The following is a 14,970-nucleotide window of genomic DNA, read 5'->3' on the forward strand; positions in this document are numbered from 1 at the left end:
TGTCTTCCCAACTTCTTAGGCGTCATAGCAGCCTTTAGCTGCCCCCCTACCCCAACACATCCCATTCTGGTTCTTCTCTCTTTCTTACTGCCTGACTGGGATTGCCAAGAAAAATATAGGATTCCCAGTTAAATTTGAACCTCAGAAAAACAGTAATTCTTTAGTGTAAACATCCACCTGCACTTTGAAGGATGTTTTTGGTGTTCTCACAGCAGGTCGATTTTTCCTTTTTTTCAAATTGGTTAAAAAACAAAAACCCAAAAGGTGAGTGTGCAACAAGACTCTTCAAAACCAAGAGCACTGAGGTAAATACCCACGTATTCAGTCAGCAGATCCTTGGGTGCCTGATACTTGCCCAGTACTATCACAAACCTGGCGGGGGTAAAGTGGTGAACACGACAGACAAGGCCTCTGCCTTCTGGGAATGATCATTTCAGATCGGGACAAAAGGCTCTAGAGTGCTCTAGAATGATCTAGAACAAAAGGGAGCAGGCACTTGAGACTGAAAGGTGAGACGGCCTCTGTGAGCGATGGTATTCACACCGAGACCAGAGTGAGCAGAAGGAGTTGGCCATAGGAAGTATATCGCAGGCAGAGAGACTGCAAAGATCCAGCTTAGAATTGTTAAAGGCAAAGGAGATGTACTGCACAAAGAGGCAAGTTGGTGTCAATTTATGCCCTAAATTTCAGCCATTGTCGTAAGAATTATTTTACTAGTGTTTCAGAACCATTAGAAACAACTAACTGATAAAGGCTCTTCAGTCTCTCTCCTTAAGAACAATGTGAAATAGTATTACAAGAATGATTTTCTTACCTTACAAAATCGTTAGTTCAGTGAACAGTGTATACAGTTAAATAAGCTGGGGAATATACAGAGATTTTCTTCATCTTGGAGCTTATTTTTTTTCTTGAACGTTTATCCTTTCCAGAAAACACTAAATTGCTTAGAGGCCATTCATAGCCCTTAAATTTAGGACACATTTGTGATTTTATTTTTCCCTTAGTTCAGAGTATTTATATGTTTATCTTTAAGATTTCTTCCTTCAGGACATTTCTGTAGCCAGAACCTTTTCAAAACAGAATGAGCACAAGTTCCGTTTGTATATACACAAAGTTTAAGATAGTCAAATACTTGTGGAAGGCCCATTATTAAAAAAAAAAAAAAATCAGCCACTCTCACCTCCCCAAGTAATTATTTTTGATCCTTGAGGGATGCTTTTGTTATTTTCTTCCATATTTCTAAATAACATGCCACTATTTTGACTTGTTAAGTTTTCAGTACTAGACATTTTCTGTAATTACCCACTACAGGAAGTACCCTCTCTTCCCAGCCCTGTGTTCACACACACCTCTCCTGTTTTCCCATCCTCACTATGGAGTAGTCTTGTAATTTTTAGGTCAGTATTTGTTATTATTTTGACGATATAAAAGGTGTCCACTGGGCTTCCCTGGTGGCGCAGTGGTTGAGAATCTGCCTGCTAATGCAGGGGTCACAGGTTCGAGCCCTGGTCTTGGAGGATCCCACGTGCCGTGGAGCAGCTATGCCCGTGAGCCACAAGTACTGAGCCCGCGTGTCTGGAGCCTGTGCTCCCCAGCTAGAGAGGCTGCGATAGTGAGAGGCCCACGCACTGCGATGAAGAGTAGCCCCCGCTTGCCGCAACTAGAGAAAGCCCTCGCACAGAAACGAAGACCCAACACAGCAAAAATAAATTAATTTAAACAAAAGAGAATAAGGTCATTGAATTAAAAACAAAAGTGTCCGCGACTAAGTCATGTGGTAGTTGTAACTACTTTTCGTTTCCGACTCTTTGCTTTCTCTGGATTTATTGTTTACTTAATTTTCTCTGTACTTATTACTAATTTAGCTTCAGGCTGTCTCCTGGATGTTTAGGTCTCTCAGTATGATCAGGCACATCAGATAGTTGATAAATTTCATCTTCTTGGTTTAGGATGGTTAACCTGAAATGCTCACCATCCTCATCCTAGGGCTTGCATTTCCTTCTTTCCTGTGTTGGATCTTTTGTCTCCTGTACCCAGGGTTGTCTGTTTTTGTCACCCTCTCATTTTAGTAAGGCACATCCTTCAAGCTTCCTGAGAAAAGAATGCGTAGGAGATAAATTTTGAAACTTTGCATGTCTTAAAATTTCTTTCTATTTTGCCATCTCTGTCTTTGTTGTTGTCATCGTCATTCTCCTTCCTTGGAGACTTTCTCAGCGTCCAAGTCTATTGAAACAATTTTTGAGCATATTTTTAGTTTCACAGTACTCTTGTCCTCTCATTATTCCTTTTTATAGGATTGTGTGCTTTCTTCATGTGCACAGTATTTTTTACTACCTGAAGTTAATTAATGATAAGTTTAAAGTTAGTTGAAAGTTTTCTTCTCTTTTCATTGTCCCTGTTTTCCCAGTTGCTTTTTTCCTATTCATTTTAGTGTCTACAGACCTTTCATGTTAACTCCTTTCTTCACATGTCTAATGATTTTTGTTGGTTTACTCACATTTAAGAACAGGATACTAACAAGCAGATTGGAGCATTGTTCATAATAGCCAAAAGTTGTAAACAGCCGAGATGTCCATCAGGAGATGAATGGGTAAACAAAACATGGTATATGCCTACAATGGAATATTAGTCTACTATTAAAAGGAATGACCCGTTCTATGTACTTTTACCTGTTCTTTGATGAGCCTGGAAAATATTATGCTAAGTGAAAGAAGCCAGGTACAGAAGGCCACACATTGTGTAATTCCATTTATATGAATTTTCCAGAATAGGCACATCCGTAGAGACAGAAAGTGGATTAGTAGTCGCCAGGGGATGGGTGAGGGAGGGGTGTGGGAATTAGGACTGACTGCTAATAGGTATAAGGCTTGTTTTGGGATGGTGGGAATGTTCTGGAATTAGATAATGGTGATGGTTACACAAAATAGTGAATGTACTAAAAACACACTGTAGTGTGCGCACTTTAAAGTGGTGAATTTTATATTGTGAACTATATCTCAACTTTTTAATGCTATAAGAAAAGAGGATACATTTAAATAATGACAGGTCAAAAGAGATGCTTAGGAAAAGAGATACTTTTACTAAAATGGTCCTTTATTATTTGCACTGTGGAAGTCAAATGTGATCTGAAGGACACCATCACATGGTGAAATCCAAATTAGTTTCATTCTTTATATTAAGATTACATGCTTAGGTATAGTTATAATCTATATTTTGTTACATGTAAGATTTTAAAACAGATTAGAAGCTCTGAGTGAAAGGGATAGGCTTGTTGACCATTTGACATTTTATTGGGAAGCCTCATCCCCACCCTCATGTCACTGTTTTTAGTCTTTTCTTTTCCCCTCTTAGTGAGGTCAGATTTCCCCAAGAAGAATCTTCAGATCGATTGCCTGGAAAGCATAGGCTTGATGGGGAGCTGACTGTGGGGTGAGGGTGGGGGCAGAGGGAAAGGTCCAGGCATTCAGTATCTAAATATTTGCTTAATTCCCTGTTTAAAAATTATTTTATTTTTAAAATTATTTTATTTATTTTTGGCTGTGTTGGGTCTTCGTTGCTGCACGTGGGCTTTTCCCTAGTTGTGGCGAGGGCTTCAGTAGTTGTGGCTCAAAGACTCCAGAGCGCAGGCTCAGTAGTTGTAGTGCATGGGCTTAGTTGCTCCACGGCACGTGGGATCTTCCCAGACCAGGGATAGAACCCGTGGCCCCTGCATTGGCAGGCAGATGCCTAACCACTGTACCACCAGGGACGCCCCCCTCACCTTTTTTTTTTTTTTTAAGTACAGTATCCCCTCTCTATCTGCTGCCCCACAGGCAGAGACGGTCACACTTTATAGAAGTGAAACCACTCTAGCTTTTTGCTAGGAACAGGGATGGGCAGTCTCCCTTCAGCCCTCCTCCTCCTAGAGGTGTATGTCAGACACTTCCTTCTTAGAGTTCAGCTTCTTGGACTTGCTGAGTTAGTTAACCATTCATCCATCTGCTTACCAGCTTCCCAGATTTTGATACTCTTGCCTCGTCTTCTGTTCTCTTCATCCTAATGAATTAATCCTGTTGTGAAAAATCCCTTGGGTGTTTTAGTGGGGTTTCAGGGGAATGAAAGGAAATGCCTGTGTTCAATCTGTCATCTTTACCATGAAGTTTTATCTTGTTATTTTTTTCTTATTTTTGCAATCTTGTTCTTTTTCTTTAACCATGTAGTGAAACAGCATTGTTTTAGCATTTCTAGTTTATATAGGCCAACATTTATTAATGGTATTATTAATATACCTTGATTCCTTTTTTTTTTTTTCCCACTGTAACGTGTGGCTTGTGGGATCTTAGTTGCCTGACCAGGGATTGAACCTGGGCCCTCAGCAGTGAAAGCACTAACAACTGAACTGCCAGAGAATTCTCAGATACCTTGATTACTTTTAATGTTTATTCTTTCTTATAAGCCAGAGACTGTGGCATCAACCACAGTCTTGGGCCAAGGCTTCTTATCCTCATTTGGATGTAATTTGACTTCATAATATTGTTTGTTAATGGAATGCTGAAGTGTGTTTTGAGTCCTTTGACAGAAATGTGGTTGGTATCCTATTTAGGACATGAAACGCAGTGTTTGGTTATCCAGTTCTTATGTCTTATTGCAGGTGGAATGCAATGACATTGCGTAGAATTATCCCTTGCCCCAAAGGGCAAACGAGCAAATTCAACTTTTAGAAATATGAGTCTCTTGAATTAAAAAAAAAATCCCACAGGACTCAGAGGCAAAAAGTATACAAGTCAATTTTCACAGCAAAGTAAAGGAGCTGTTACAGTGGAGGATTCCTGGACTGAATGTCAATATTATGACATAGTGTGAGTCTGTTTCGTGTTTGGTAATTGCAATCATTGTTGCTTTTGTTGTGGTCATCCATTTGCAATGCTTGGTGTCAGTTTATTTATCTCTTGTAAAAATAAAATACAGTGTGTGGGGGGAAAAAAAGAAATATGAGTCTTTTGTGTACTGATGTGACTGATAGAGGATATATTAGTTTTTAATCCTTAGGTTTAACACACAAAAATATTAGATAAATGTGCACTATTTTGACAGGGACCAATTTTTTTGGTCAGTTTTGGCAAATACTCTATTTTCTTAAAGTTTTGGTTTGCTGGCTCTGTCTGCAGTCCCCTTCGGTTACCTGTGTGTGCATGCACGTGTATGCAGAGTGTAATTGGCAGCTGCTTTTTAGGTTGTGTAGACAAGGAGCAGGCAGAAAGGGGGCCCTTCTGGAGTACCAGCTGTGATTCTTAGTGCCCACACCCCTTATAGGGAGAGTGCACCATTTTTAGCTAATTTCCTGTTATAATTTGTTCTGTGAAGGAAACAAAACAGGTTGATATGATGAGCGACATTGGGAGGCTGCTTTTGAGATCGGGCTGAGAGCCAGGAGAGGAGGGTTTTGTGCAGAGGAGGGGGGAGGGTCAAGACTATAATGCTTTGAAGTAGGCCTAACTGAGCATATGTGAGCAAAGAGATTAGGCTGATGTGACTGGAGTGAGGTAACTTAGAGGTAAAGGGAAATGAAGTAAGATTGCAGAAATCAGTCAAGAGCTGGATGGTATACAACCCTGTAAGTGCAGGTTGGGGTTTCATTCTCAGTACAGTGAGAAGATGTTGGAGGATTTTTAGTTGGTTGGTGTTTAGGCTGGGGGAGTAGCAATATGTAATAGTTTACTTTTTTGTTTTAAAGAAAACATTCTTAGTTGCTCATTAGAGAATAACTGTAGAAAGGTAAGCATAGATGCAGTAGACCTGTCGGGGGCTATTATAATAGCCCAGGAGAAAGATGATGGTAGCTTGATCTAGGTGGTAGCTATGGAAATAAAGAGAAGTGAATTCATTGGGCGTAAATTTTGGAGATAGTACTCAGTACTTATCTTTTTTAAATATATATAGAAATTTATGTGATTCATTTTTGGCTGGGTTGGGTCTTGGTTGATGCACACAGGCTTTCTCTAGTTGCAGCGAGCTAGAGGAACTCTGCATAGCATCCCCCATTATCAACATCCCCTACCAATGTAGTACATTTGTACAACTGATGAACCTACATTGACACGTCATTACCACCCAGAGTCCATAGTTTTCATTAGGGTTCACTCTTGATTTGTATATTCTAAGGGTTTGGACAAACGTATAATGACATGTAGCAGTCCTCTAATATCAGAGTACTTTCACTGCCCTAAAAATCCTCTCTGCTCTGCCTGTTCACCCCTCCACAGTCTCAACCCTGGCAATCACTCATCCTTTTACTGTCTCCATAGTTTGCTTTCTCCAGCATGTCAAATAGTTGGAATCACACAGTATGTAGCCTTTCCAGATTGGCTTCTTTCACTTAGTAATGTGCATTTCAGGTCCTTCTGTGTCTTTTCATGGCTTCATAGCTCATTTCTTTTTAGCACTGAATAATATTCCATTGTCTGGTTGTACCATAGTTGGTTTATACGTTCACCCACTGAAGGGCATCTTGGTTGCTTCCAAGTTTAGGCAGTTATGAATAAAGTTGCTATAAATATCCATGTGCAGGTTTTTAACATAAATATAAGTTTTCAGTTCATTTGGATAAATAGTGAGGGCACTATTGCTGGATCCTACAGTAAGAATATGTTTAGTTTCATAGGAAACCACCGAACAGTCTTCCAAAGTGGTGGTACCATCTTGGGAATTTCCTGGTGGTCCAGTGGTTAGGACTCTGCACTTCCACTTGCAGGGGGCACAGGTTTGATCCCCGGTCAGGGAACTAAATCCCACAAGCCACGTGGCTCAGCAAAAAAAAAGAAAAAAAAAAAGGTGATGGTGCCATTTTACATTCCCACGAGCAATAAATGAGAGTTCCTACTGTTCCACATCCCCGTCAGCATTTGGTCCTGTCAGTGCTCCAGATTTTGGCCATTCTAATACGTGTGTAATAGTATCTTGTTGTTTTAATTTGCATTCCTTTGATGACATAAGATATGGAGCATTTTTTCATATACTAATTTACGGTCTGTATATCTACTTTGGTGAGGTGTCTGTCCAGGCCTTTTGCACATCTTTTTCATCAGGTTGTCTGTTTTCTTACTGTTGAGTTATTTTTTTCTTTTTTAAATAAATTTAGTTTATTTATTTTTGGCTGCATTGGGTCTTCATTGCTGTGCACAGGCTTCCTCTAGTTGCAGCGAGCAGGGGCTACTCTTTGCGGTGTGCGGGCTTCTCATTGCAGTGGCTTCTCTTGTTATGGGGCACGGGCTCTAGGCATGTGGGCTTCAGTGGTTGTGGCATGCGGGCTCAGTAGTTGTGGCTCACGGGCTTAGTTGCTCTGTGGCATGTGAGATCTTCCTGGACCAGGGATCGAACCTGTGTCCCCTGTGTTGGCAGGCAGATTCTTAACCACTGTGCCACCAGAGAAGCCCTTCTCCTTCACTTTTAAAGGATAATTTTTCAGGATTCCGAATTCTAGATTGGTAGGATTTTTCCTTTCAACAGTCTAAATATTTCACTACTCTCTCCTTGCTCGCATGGTTTCTGAGGAGAAGTTAGATGTAATTCTTATCCTTCCTCCTCTATAAATAAGGTGTTTATACCCACAGGCTTCTTTCATGATTTTTTTTCCCTTTATCTTTGATATTTCATATTCCTGAAGGTTGAATATGATATGCCTAGGTGTAGTTTCTGGCATTTATTCTGCTTGATCTTGGAGCTTCCTGGATCTGTGGCTTGGTGTCTGATGTTAATTTTGGAAAACTCTGAGTCATTATACCTCAAATACTGCTTCTTTTTCGCTCTCTCTTCTTCTCGTATCTCCATTATGTGTATGCTGCATCTTTTGTCATTATCTCACAGTCTTGGATATTCTGGGGTGTGTTTTTTTTTTACCCATTTTTTTCTCCTTGCTTTTCAGCTTTGGTAGCTTCTATTGCTGTAGCCTCAAGCTCAGAGATTGTTTCCTCAGCAATGTCCAGTGTAGTAATGAGGCCATCAGAGGCAACCTTCATTTCTGTTACAGTGTTTTTGATCTCTGGCATTACCTTTTGATTCTTTCTACTTTACATCTCATTCATTACATTACCCATCTATTATTTCATGGCCTCCTTTTTTCATTAAACTCTTAGTATATTAACTATAGTTTAAAAAAAAAAATCCTGGTCTGATAATTCCAGTATTCCTGCCATATCTGACAGGTTTTAGTGCTTCTTTATTCTGTGCAAACTGTGTTTTTTGCCTTTGAGTATGCCTTGTAATTTTTTGTTGCAAGGCAGACGTAATCTACTAAATAAAAGGAACGGCAGTAAATAGGCCTTTAGTGATATAGAAATGAGGTATGGGGGAAGGAAGACCATTCCATAGTCCTATGATAAGGTGTCACTCTTTTAGTGAGCCTTTGCCTCTGGACTAAGAACTTTACACCACATGCTTCTTAGTTTCCCCCCACCTCCTTGGGTGAGACAGGATGGTTAGAATGGGCTGGAGCTGGTTTTCTTCCCTCAAGTAGTTTAAGCTCTGATAAAATCCCAGCAACTTTGACTCCGGTAAAATAGCATCTCATAGATCAGGCCTTGTTAAGAAGGTCAAGAATGCTCTGGTGTATTACACAATGGTTCCTTTACCCCAGTCCCCACCAACCCCCCACCCCCGCTGGAAGCACACAGGGAATTTTCTCCAGTGTTCACTGTGAGGGCCTGTTCGAGCTCCTAGAGGTAAGACTCACCAAAGTGTGGAGTCCCTTTTATGACTGGGTCCCCCTAGAGTTTTTAAGAGAGGTCATGCTGAGCCTCCAACAGTTTGTCGCATCCAGTTCAGGATTTCCTCCTGGCATGGAGGTTTCTACTTAAGAGTTTTCTGCGCTGGCAAGTTGTGATTGTCTGTATCCACCTTTTTGTCTCTTTTTACTTGTTAGGATGGAGTGGCGACTTCTAAGTTCCTTACATGCCAAGCTGGAAACCAGAAGTCCCAAATTAATTTTTAATGTTTGTGTCACACAGGAGTTCTAGGTTCTGGATTTTATGGTTGCTTACTTTGGAAAATTTTGCCGTTTAACATTGGCTTTTCAGATGTTTTTGCTTTCTTAAGTTGCTTTTTTTGCTTTGCGTAGGTGGCACAGGAATGGAACAGCTCTCCAAACAAAGAGAAATTCCATCAGTTGCATTTACGAAAATTTCCTGCTGATTATAAAAAATACTGGGAGTTTGTGGGTAAGTTCTTTCTTATGTAACTTGGGCTCTATCATATAATAATTGGAGATTGCTATTTGAGGGAACATAATAATTGCTTGAATTTTCTGGGATATAGGTTTCCTGAGGTGAATTTGTAAGCTCTTACAAAGAGTATGTTTAAAGTCTTTACTTAATGAGGATAATTACTGGGACAGTTATAAAATTCATGGTTTTAACCATTGTGCTAGCAGAATACCACAGGCCAAAGTGTCCCTAGATGCTGGGCAAGGGAGAGAGAAGGTGAGCGAGGGAGTTTGATTGGCGGGGGCGGAGGGGGTGTTGACATGATCGTGCGTACAGATTCTGAGTAAATCTCTCTGCCGTCTCTGCTCTCACTTCATGAGTTGTCTGGAGCAGGTGTCACAGTTATGTCTTAGTTATAAATAAACCAAGCATTTAGAACCCTTTAAAATAAAAAGTATAAATTCTCCGTCTGTCTCCTTCCCCCTTGCAGTCCATCCCACTCCATAGATTCACTTAAGAAAAAAAGCATGTACATATATTTGGGGGGGAAGGTATTATATGTTCACTGTAGATTATTCAGATAATATTAGCCAATAGTAAAATAAACATCACTCACAGTTCCCATCATTCAGAGATCATCTTATGAACATAGTAGTGTATATCTTACTGCTAGACTTCCTATTCATCTGAGTGAAGGGTGGGTGGGTAGGGTTATTTTACCTAAGTGACTTTTTTCATGTATTTATTCAGCAAATATTTACTGACTTTATACTACCTGATAGTGTATGATTCTAGATGCTAGGTATGTAGCTGTGATGAAAACATAAAATTCCACCTTCGTGAAGCTTACATTTGACTTATTTTCATTTAGTCTATTATAAATGTCTTTTCAGAGATAAATAATAATAGCATGTTCAGTGTTTGTAGTTATTCCATTGTAAGTGTATTCCGTAGTTCTCTTTAACCAGTAATTTCTAGTTAGACATGTACATTACTTATGATTTTTTACTGTTACACTGAATAAATCCCTTTGCTAGATCAAACAGTGTGTGCATTTTAAGACTTTCGGTTCATATTGCCTCTGTCTACCAAAAAGAATACCATTTTCACTTCTGACATAAGAATGTAAGAATGTATCTCTTCTCATTTGCTAGTTTAAACTTATCCCCCAGTTTTATATGGAACATGTATCTCATTTGAAGTTGTAGTTTTTGTCCTCAAATCTTTATTGGTCTTTTATATTCTTGGGGGGGGGGGCGGATAATTGCCTGTTCATGCCTTTTGTCCTTTTTTTTTCTCTTAGGGAGGTTATTTTCTTACTTGTATGCATTGTTAATTTTTTTCAATTTCATTATTTGCTGTTCAGTTTCACATGCAGTTTTTGAGGCAGACAATTTTTATCTTCACATGTTCAAAAATACCGTATTTATTTCTTTACTGTTCAGTTGGTTTTAGAAATCAGATAAATACTTCCATATTTTCTTGTAGTAGTTTTATATTTCTTTCTAATATTTAAATCACTGATTTATCATCCATTTATCTTGATGGTATGATAGAATCACATAGCATTTACTCTTGTGTCTGACTTCTTTCACGTAACATGTCTTCGTAATTCATCAATTTTGTGTGCATCTTTGGTATTTTTTTCATTGCTGTGGTGGTATTTCAATATGTGACTGTGTCACAATTTTACTGTTGATGGACATTTTTATGATTATTATTTTAAAGAAGTTTTTTTTGTCAGTGCCATGCAGCTTGTGGGATCTTAGTTCCCCGACCAGGGATTGAACCCGGGCCACAGCAGTGAAAGCGCCGAGTCCTAACCACTGGATCGCCAGAGAACTCCCGTTAATGGACATTTTTTCAGCAGTTTAGGCCTGTGTGTCAGGGCTCTCCAAGTCCATGCCCAAGTTCAGTGATTCGCTAGGAAGACTCACAGGAATTATATTCATGCTCATGGCTGTGACTTACTATGGCAAAAGGATACAAAGCAAAATCAGCAAAGGGAAAAAGGAAACCAGGAGCAAGTTTCCAAGAGTCATTTCCCAGCGAAGTCACACAGGACACACTTAATTTTCCCAGTAGTGGGCTGCGACAACCCATGTGACACATTATCTACCAGGGAAGCTTAGAGACCCAGTGCCTAAAACACCCTCTGCCTAGCCCACATTCATGACTTTCACAAGTAAAGTGGGTGTTTGACATAAGCTGTAGAGAAAAAATTTGGCAAACAGGTAAGGTACAGTGAGCCATTGTCATCAGCAAATGATGAGAGCTGTCTGGAAAACCAAGTTCCCAGATTCCAAGGGGGCCAACCTTGTAAGCAGGCCTTTCTAATGATAGCAGCCTCAGGCCTTCTTCTACACACAGCATTTTATGAATAATGCTATTATGGTCATTCATGTGTCTCTTCGTGTTATGCGAGGGCATTTTTGTGGAGTCTGTCTCCTGAAGTGGGTCTCAGAGTCTCAGGGTATTATGCATGAGCTTAACATGAGTAGATAATGCCAAGCTAGTCGTGCAGAATGACACACCCCACCAGCGTATGGAAGTCACGTTGCTCCATGTCTCTGCCAACACATTTGTGTTGATTGTGCTGTTCATTTTAGCCATTGTAGTGTGTGTGTATTGATGGCCATTTGTGGTTTTATTTTGTAATATCCTGGCTATCAGTGAGATTGAGCACCTTCTCATATATTTAGTAGATGCTCAAGTAACCTCTCTAGGGAAGCACCTATTAAAGACTCTTGTTCATTTTCTGTTAGTTGTCTTTTCCTTACTGATTTGTAGCAAGTTCTTTATGCAATCTGGATATAAACCATCCTCCCACTTTGGCTTGCATTATGTCTCTCTTAGTGATGTCTTTAAAATTCTTATTTTATTCTTGTTTAGACTTTATTTTTTAACATAACAAATGCATCTGTGTATTTTTTATGGTTAATGGTCTGTGCCAAAGGTTTAAGAAACCTTTCCCTGCTGCAGGTCATAAATATATTATCTTAACATCTAGAACAGGTGTCAGCAAACCACAGCTTGCAGATCTACCCTGTATCCTGTTTTTATACTGCCCAAGAGTAAGGTTCTTACATTTTTTTAAGCTTTTGAAGAAAAGATGATGATGAATATGCAACAGACACCATGTGTAGCCTGCAAAGAAAAATCTGGCTCTTTACAGAAAGTTTGCCAATCCCTTTTCTAGAGGCTTCGCTGTTTTGCCGACCTGGAATGGATTTTGTACACGAGTAAGATGTAGGGGCCATGTTTCATTTTTTTTTCCCTAATGGAGATGTAATTACCCCAGTAGTGTTTATTGAAAAGATTATCCTTTCTCCATGGTCTGCAGTGTCATATTTGTTACAAATCTAATGTCCATTTAATGCACTCGCCTTTTTCTGGACTCCTTTCTTCTTTGTTGGATCATTTGCCTACCTTTCTGCCCATATCACATTGCTTAATTTTACTTAATTAAGCTTTATTATAAACATTAATGAGCAAGTCTGCTTACCTTGTTTGGCCTTAAGAGTACGTTGGCTATTCTTGTCCCTTTGCGTTACCATGTAAGTTTTAGAGAAAAAAAAGATGTGGACATTTGTTAAGAATTGACATCTTTCTAATACTGATTTGAAAACGATACATACTGTCAGTTATTTAGGTTTACTTTCAGTAATGTTTTACAGTTTTCTAGGGAGAGGTTTTGCAGATCATCATTGGTTAGATTTTTTTTCTTTTGGTGTCATAATTATTTAAGTGACTATCTCTAATAGAGATGGACCTAAAAATTCATAGTATTTTTGCTGATAATTCATTATTTTGTTGCTAAAGTATGAACCATGATTTCTTAATATTAGATAGCTAGACAGTGTTCAAGTTTTCCGTTTCCTCATAAAGAACAATTTATTTCAGCCTGCTTGAATTAAGATCCAAGTTAGGTCCACTCACTGACATTGTTAATATGTCTTCTTCAATTACAATGGTCTCCTTCATGGATCCCTCCCGCTTTGTAATTTATTTTTTGAAGAAATTGTGTTGTTGACCCTGTAGAATTACAGGGTCTGTGTCTGTGTCTTGCTGATAGCATCCCCCTGGTGGTGTTTAGTATGTTTTTCAGTCCTTTGTACTTTTTGTAAATTGATAGTTGGATCTAGAGGCTTGATCAGTTTCATTTGACCTAATATTTTTGGCAAAACTAGTTCATAGCTGAGGTTGGTGTGTTCCTTTATCAGGAGGTGCTTGATCTCTAATTTCTCTTTTTGTAATACTTATAACCGTTGATCCTTAATGCCTAGATTAATTATTTTACTAAAGGATACAAAATGGTGATATTTTTATTTGATCATTTCTTCATTTATTTGCTATTGTAGTTCTGTAAAGAAAAAGTGCTCCATTTTATTTGATTACTCAGTAGTATACTTTATAAAGAAGGGTAGAATAAGTATTGATACTTGACTCCTGACCAGTTTTCAAACTAATGACTTAATTCTCTGCAAGTGCTGGGTTGACCAGTGAACTTTAAAAAAATATTTTTTCGTTATGAACACATGGACTTAAATACACTTGTTTCAAGTCTTTGTAATTGGTTTCTTCAAGTTGGCTCCTGAGCCCTTTAGACAGGCTAGTCTTTGAGAGCTTTCTTGCTACCTGATGTAACCAATACCATCTATATGTTTTATCCTGTATGTGAGCTTTCAATTTTCTAACTAGCCGTAGTATCTTTGGGTAGAAAAAGTTATTTCAAGATCAGTATTGGCATGTTATATGCTGTTTACAAGTAATACATGTAAACATAAGGATACAGAAAGGTTAGAAGAGGAAGATTGGAGAAAGCTACTCATGCAAACCCAACTAAAAGAAACTTGTTTTGCTCTGTTAATACCAGACTAAATAGACTTTACGGCAGAAGAGCATTATTTGAGATTAAAAGCGAGTATTTCACAATGATAGCAAGTTCAGTGAACAGAAGATAGGACCATTTTGAATACCTAATAAAATATATAAAGAAAAAACTGATAGAACTAGAGTGTACTCTTTACATATATGTGAGACCTTTGAACCATTCATTTTTTCTTTTCTTTTAGTTTGGAAATTATACGTCAACTTGTACCTCTTCTGCCATTTAGTAGTTTAGGTGAAAACTTAGAGCGTACATGATTCAAAGTTTACAGATTTCATCGATACTTTAAGTGTCTCCATAGATAAGGCAAAATCTTAAAAAACTTTAACCCTGTTTATCTGTTCCACTTTGTATATTATTATTGTTACGTATTTTAACTCTATATTTTAAACTGTGTTATACATACAGTTGGTCCTCTGTATTTGCGGGATTTGCGTCATCGGATTCAAGCGTGGATTGAAAATATTCAGGGAAAAAAAATTCCAGAAAAACATGTTTGCTATGCACCAGCACCTATTTACATACCACTTATGTTGGATTTACAACTATGTCCATAGCGTTTGCATTGTATTAGGTATTATAAGTAATCTAGAGATGATTTAATGTGTACTGGAGGATGTGCGTGGGTTATATGCAAATACTATGCCATTTTACATAAGGGACATGAGCATCTGAGGATTTTGGTGCCTGCGGGAGTCCTAGAACCAATTCAAGGACTGTACTCTGTGTAGTGCCTTGTGCAGCCCTTTTTTGTTTGTTTGTTGATTCTAGTAGTTCATGTATTCTCTCCTGGTGCTTTGCTTATTTCTAATATGTTGGTCATTGTCTTTGGAAAGCTATTTAAAAAATAATCAGGGGCCCAGGATGATAGGATGTCCTCTTCCAGAGAGGATTTTTCTTTGC

General features: G+C 38.7%; 1 protein-coding gene across 1 annotated transcript in view; it reads left to right on the top strand.

The window, feature by feature from the left end:
* Window positions 1–14,970, top strand: part of LOC308610978 (putative helicase senataxin) — a 69,035-nt gene that overhangs the window by 24,032 nt on the left and 30,033 nt on the right. The window contains exon 10 of the mRNA XM_081259933.1: window positions 9,092–9,191. Coding sequence (XP_081116059.1) covers window positions 9,092–9,191 — 100 coding nt within the window. The remainder of the gene's footprint in view (window positions 1–9,091; window positions 9,192–14,970) is intronic.

This window comes from Mesoplodon bidens (assembly GCF_964165515.1).
Source record: "Mesoplodon bidens genome assembly, contig: HAP1_SCAFFOLD_768, whole genome shotgun sequence".
In the NCBI taxonomy this organism is placed as follows: domain Eukaryota; kingdom Metazoa; phylum Chordata; class Mammalia; order Artiodactyla; family Ziphiidae; genus Mesoplodon; species Mesoplodon bidens.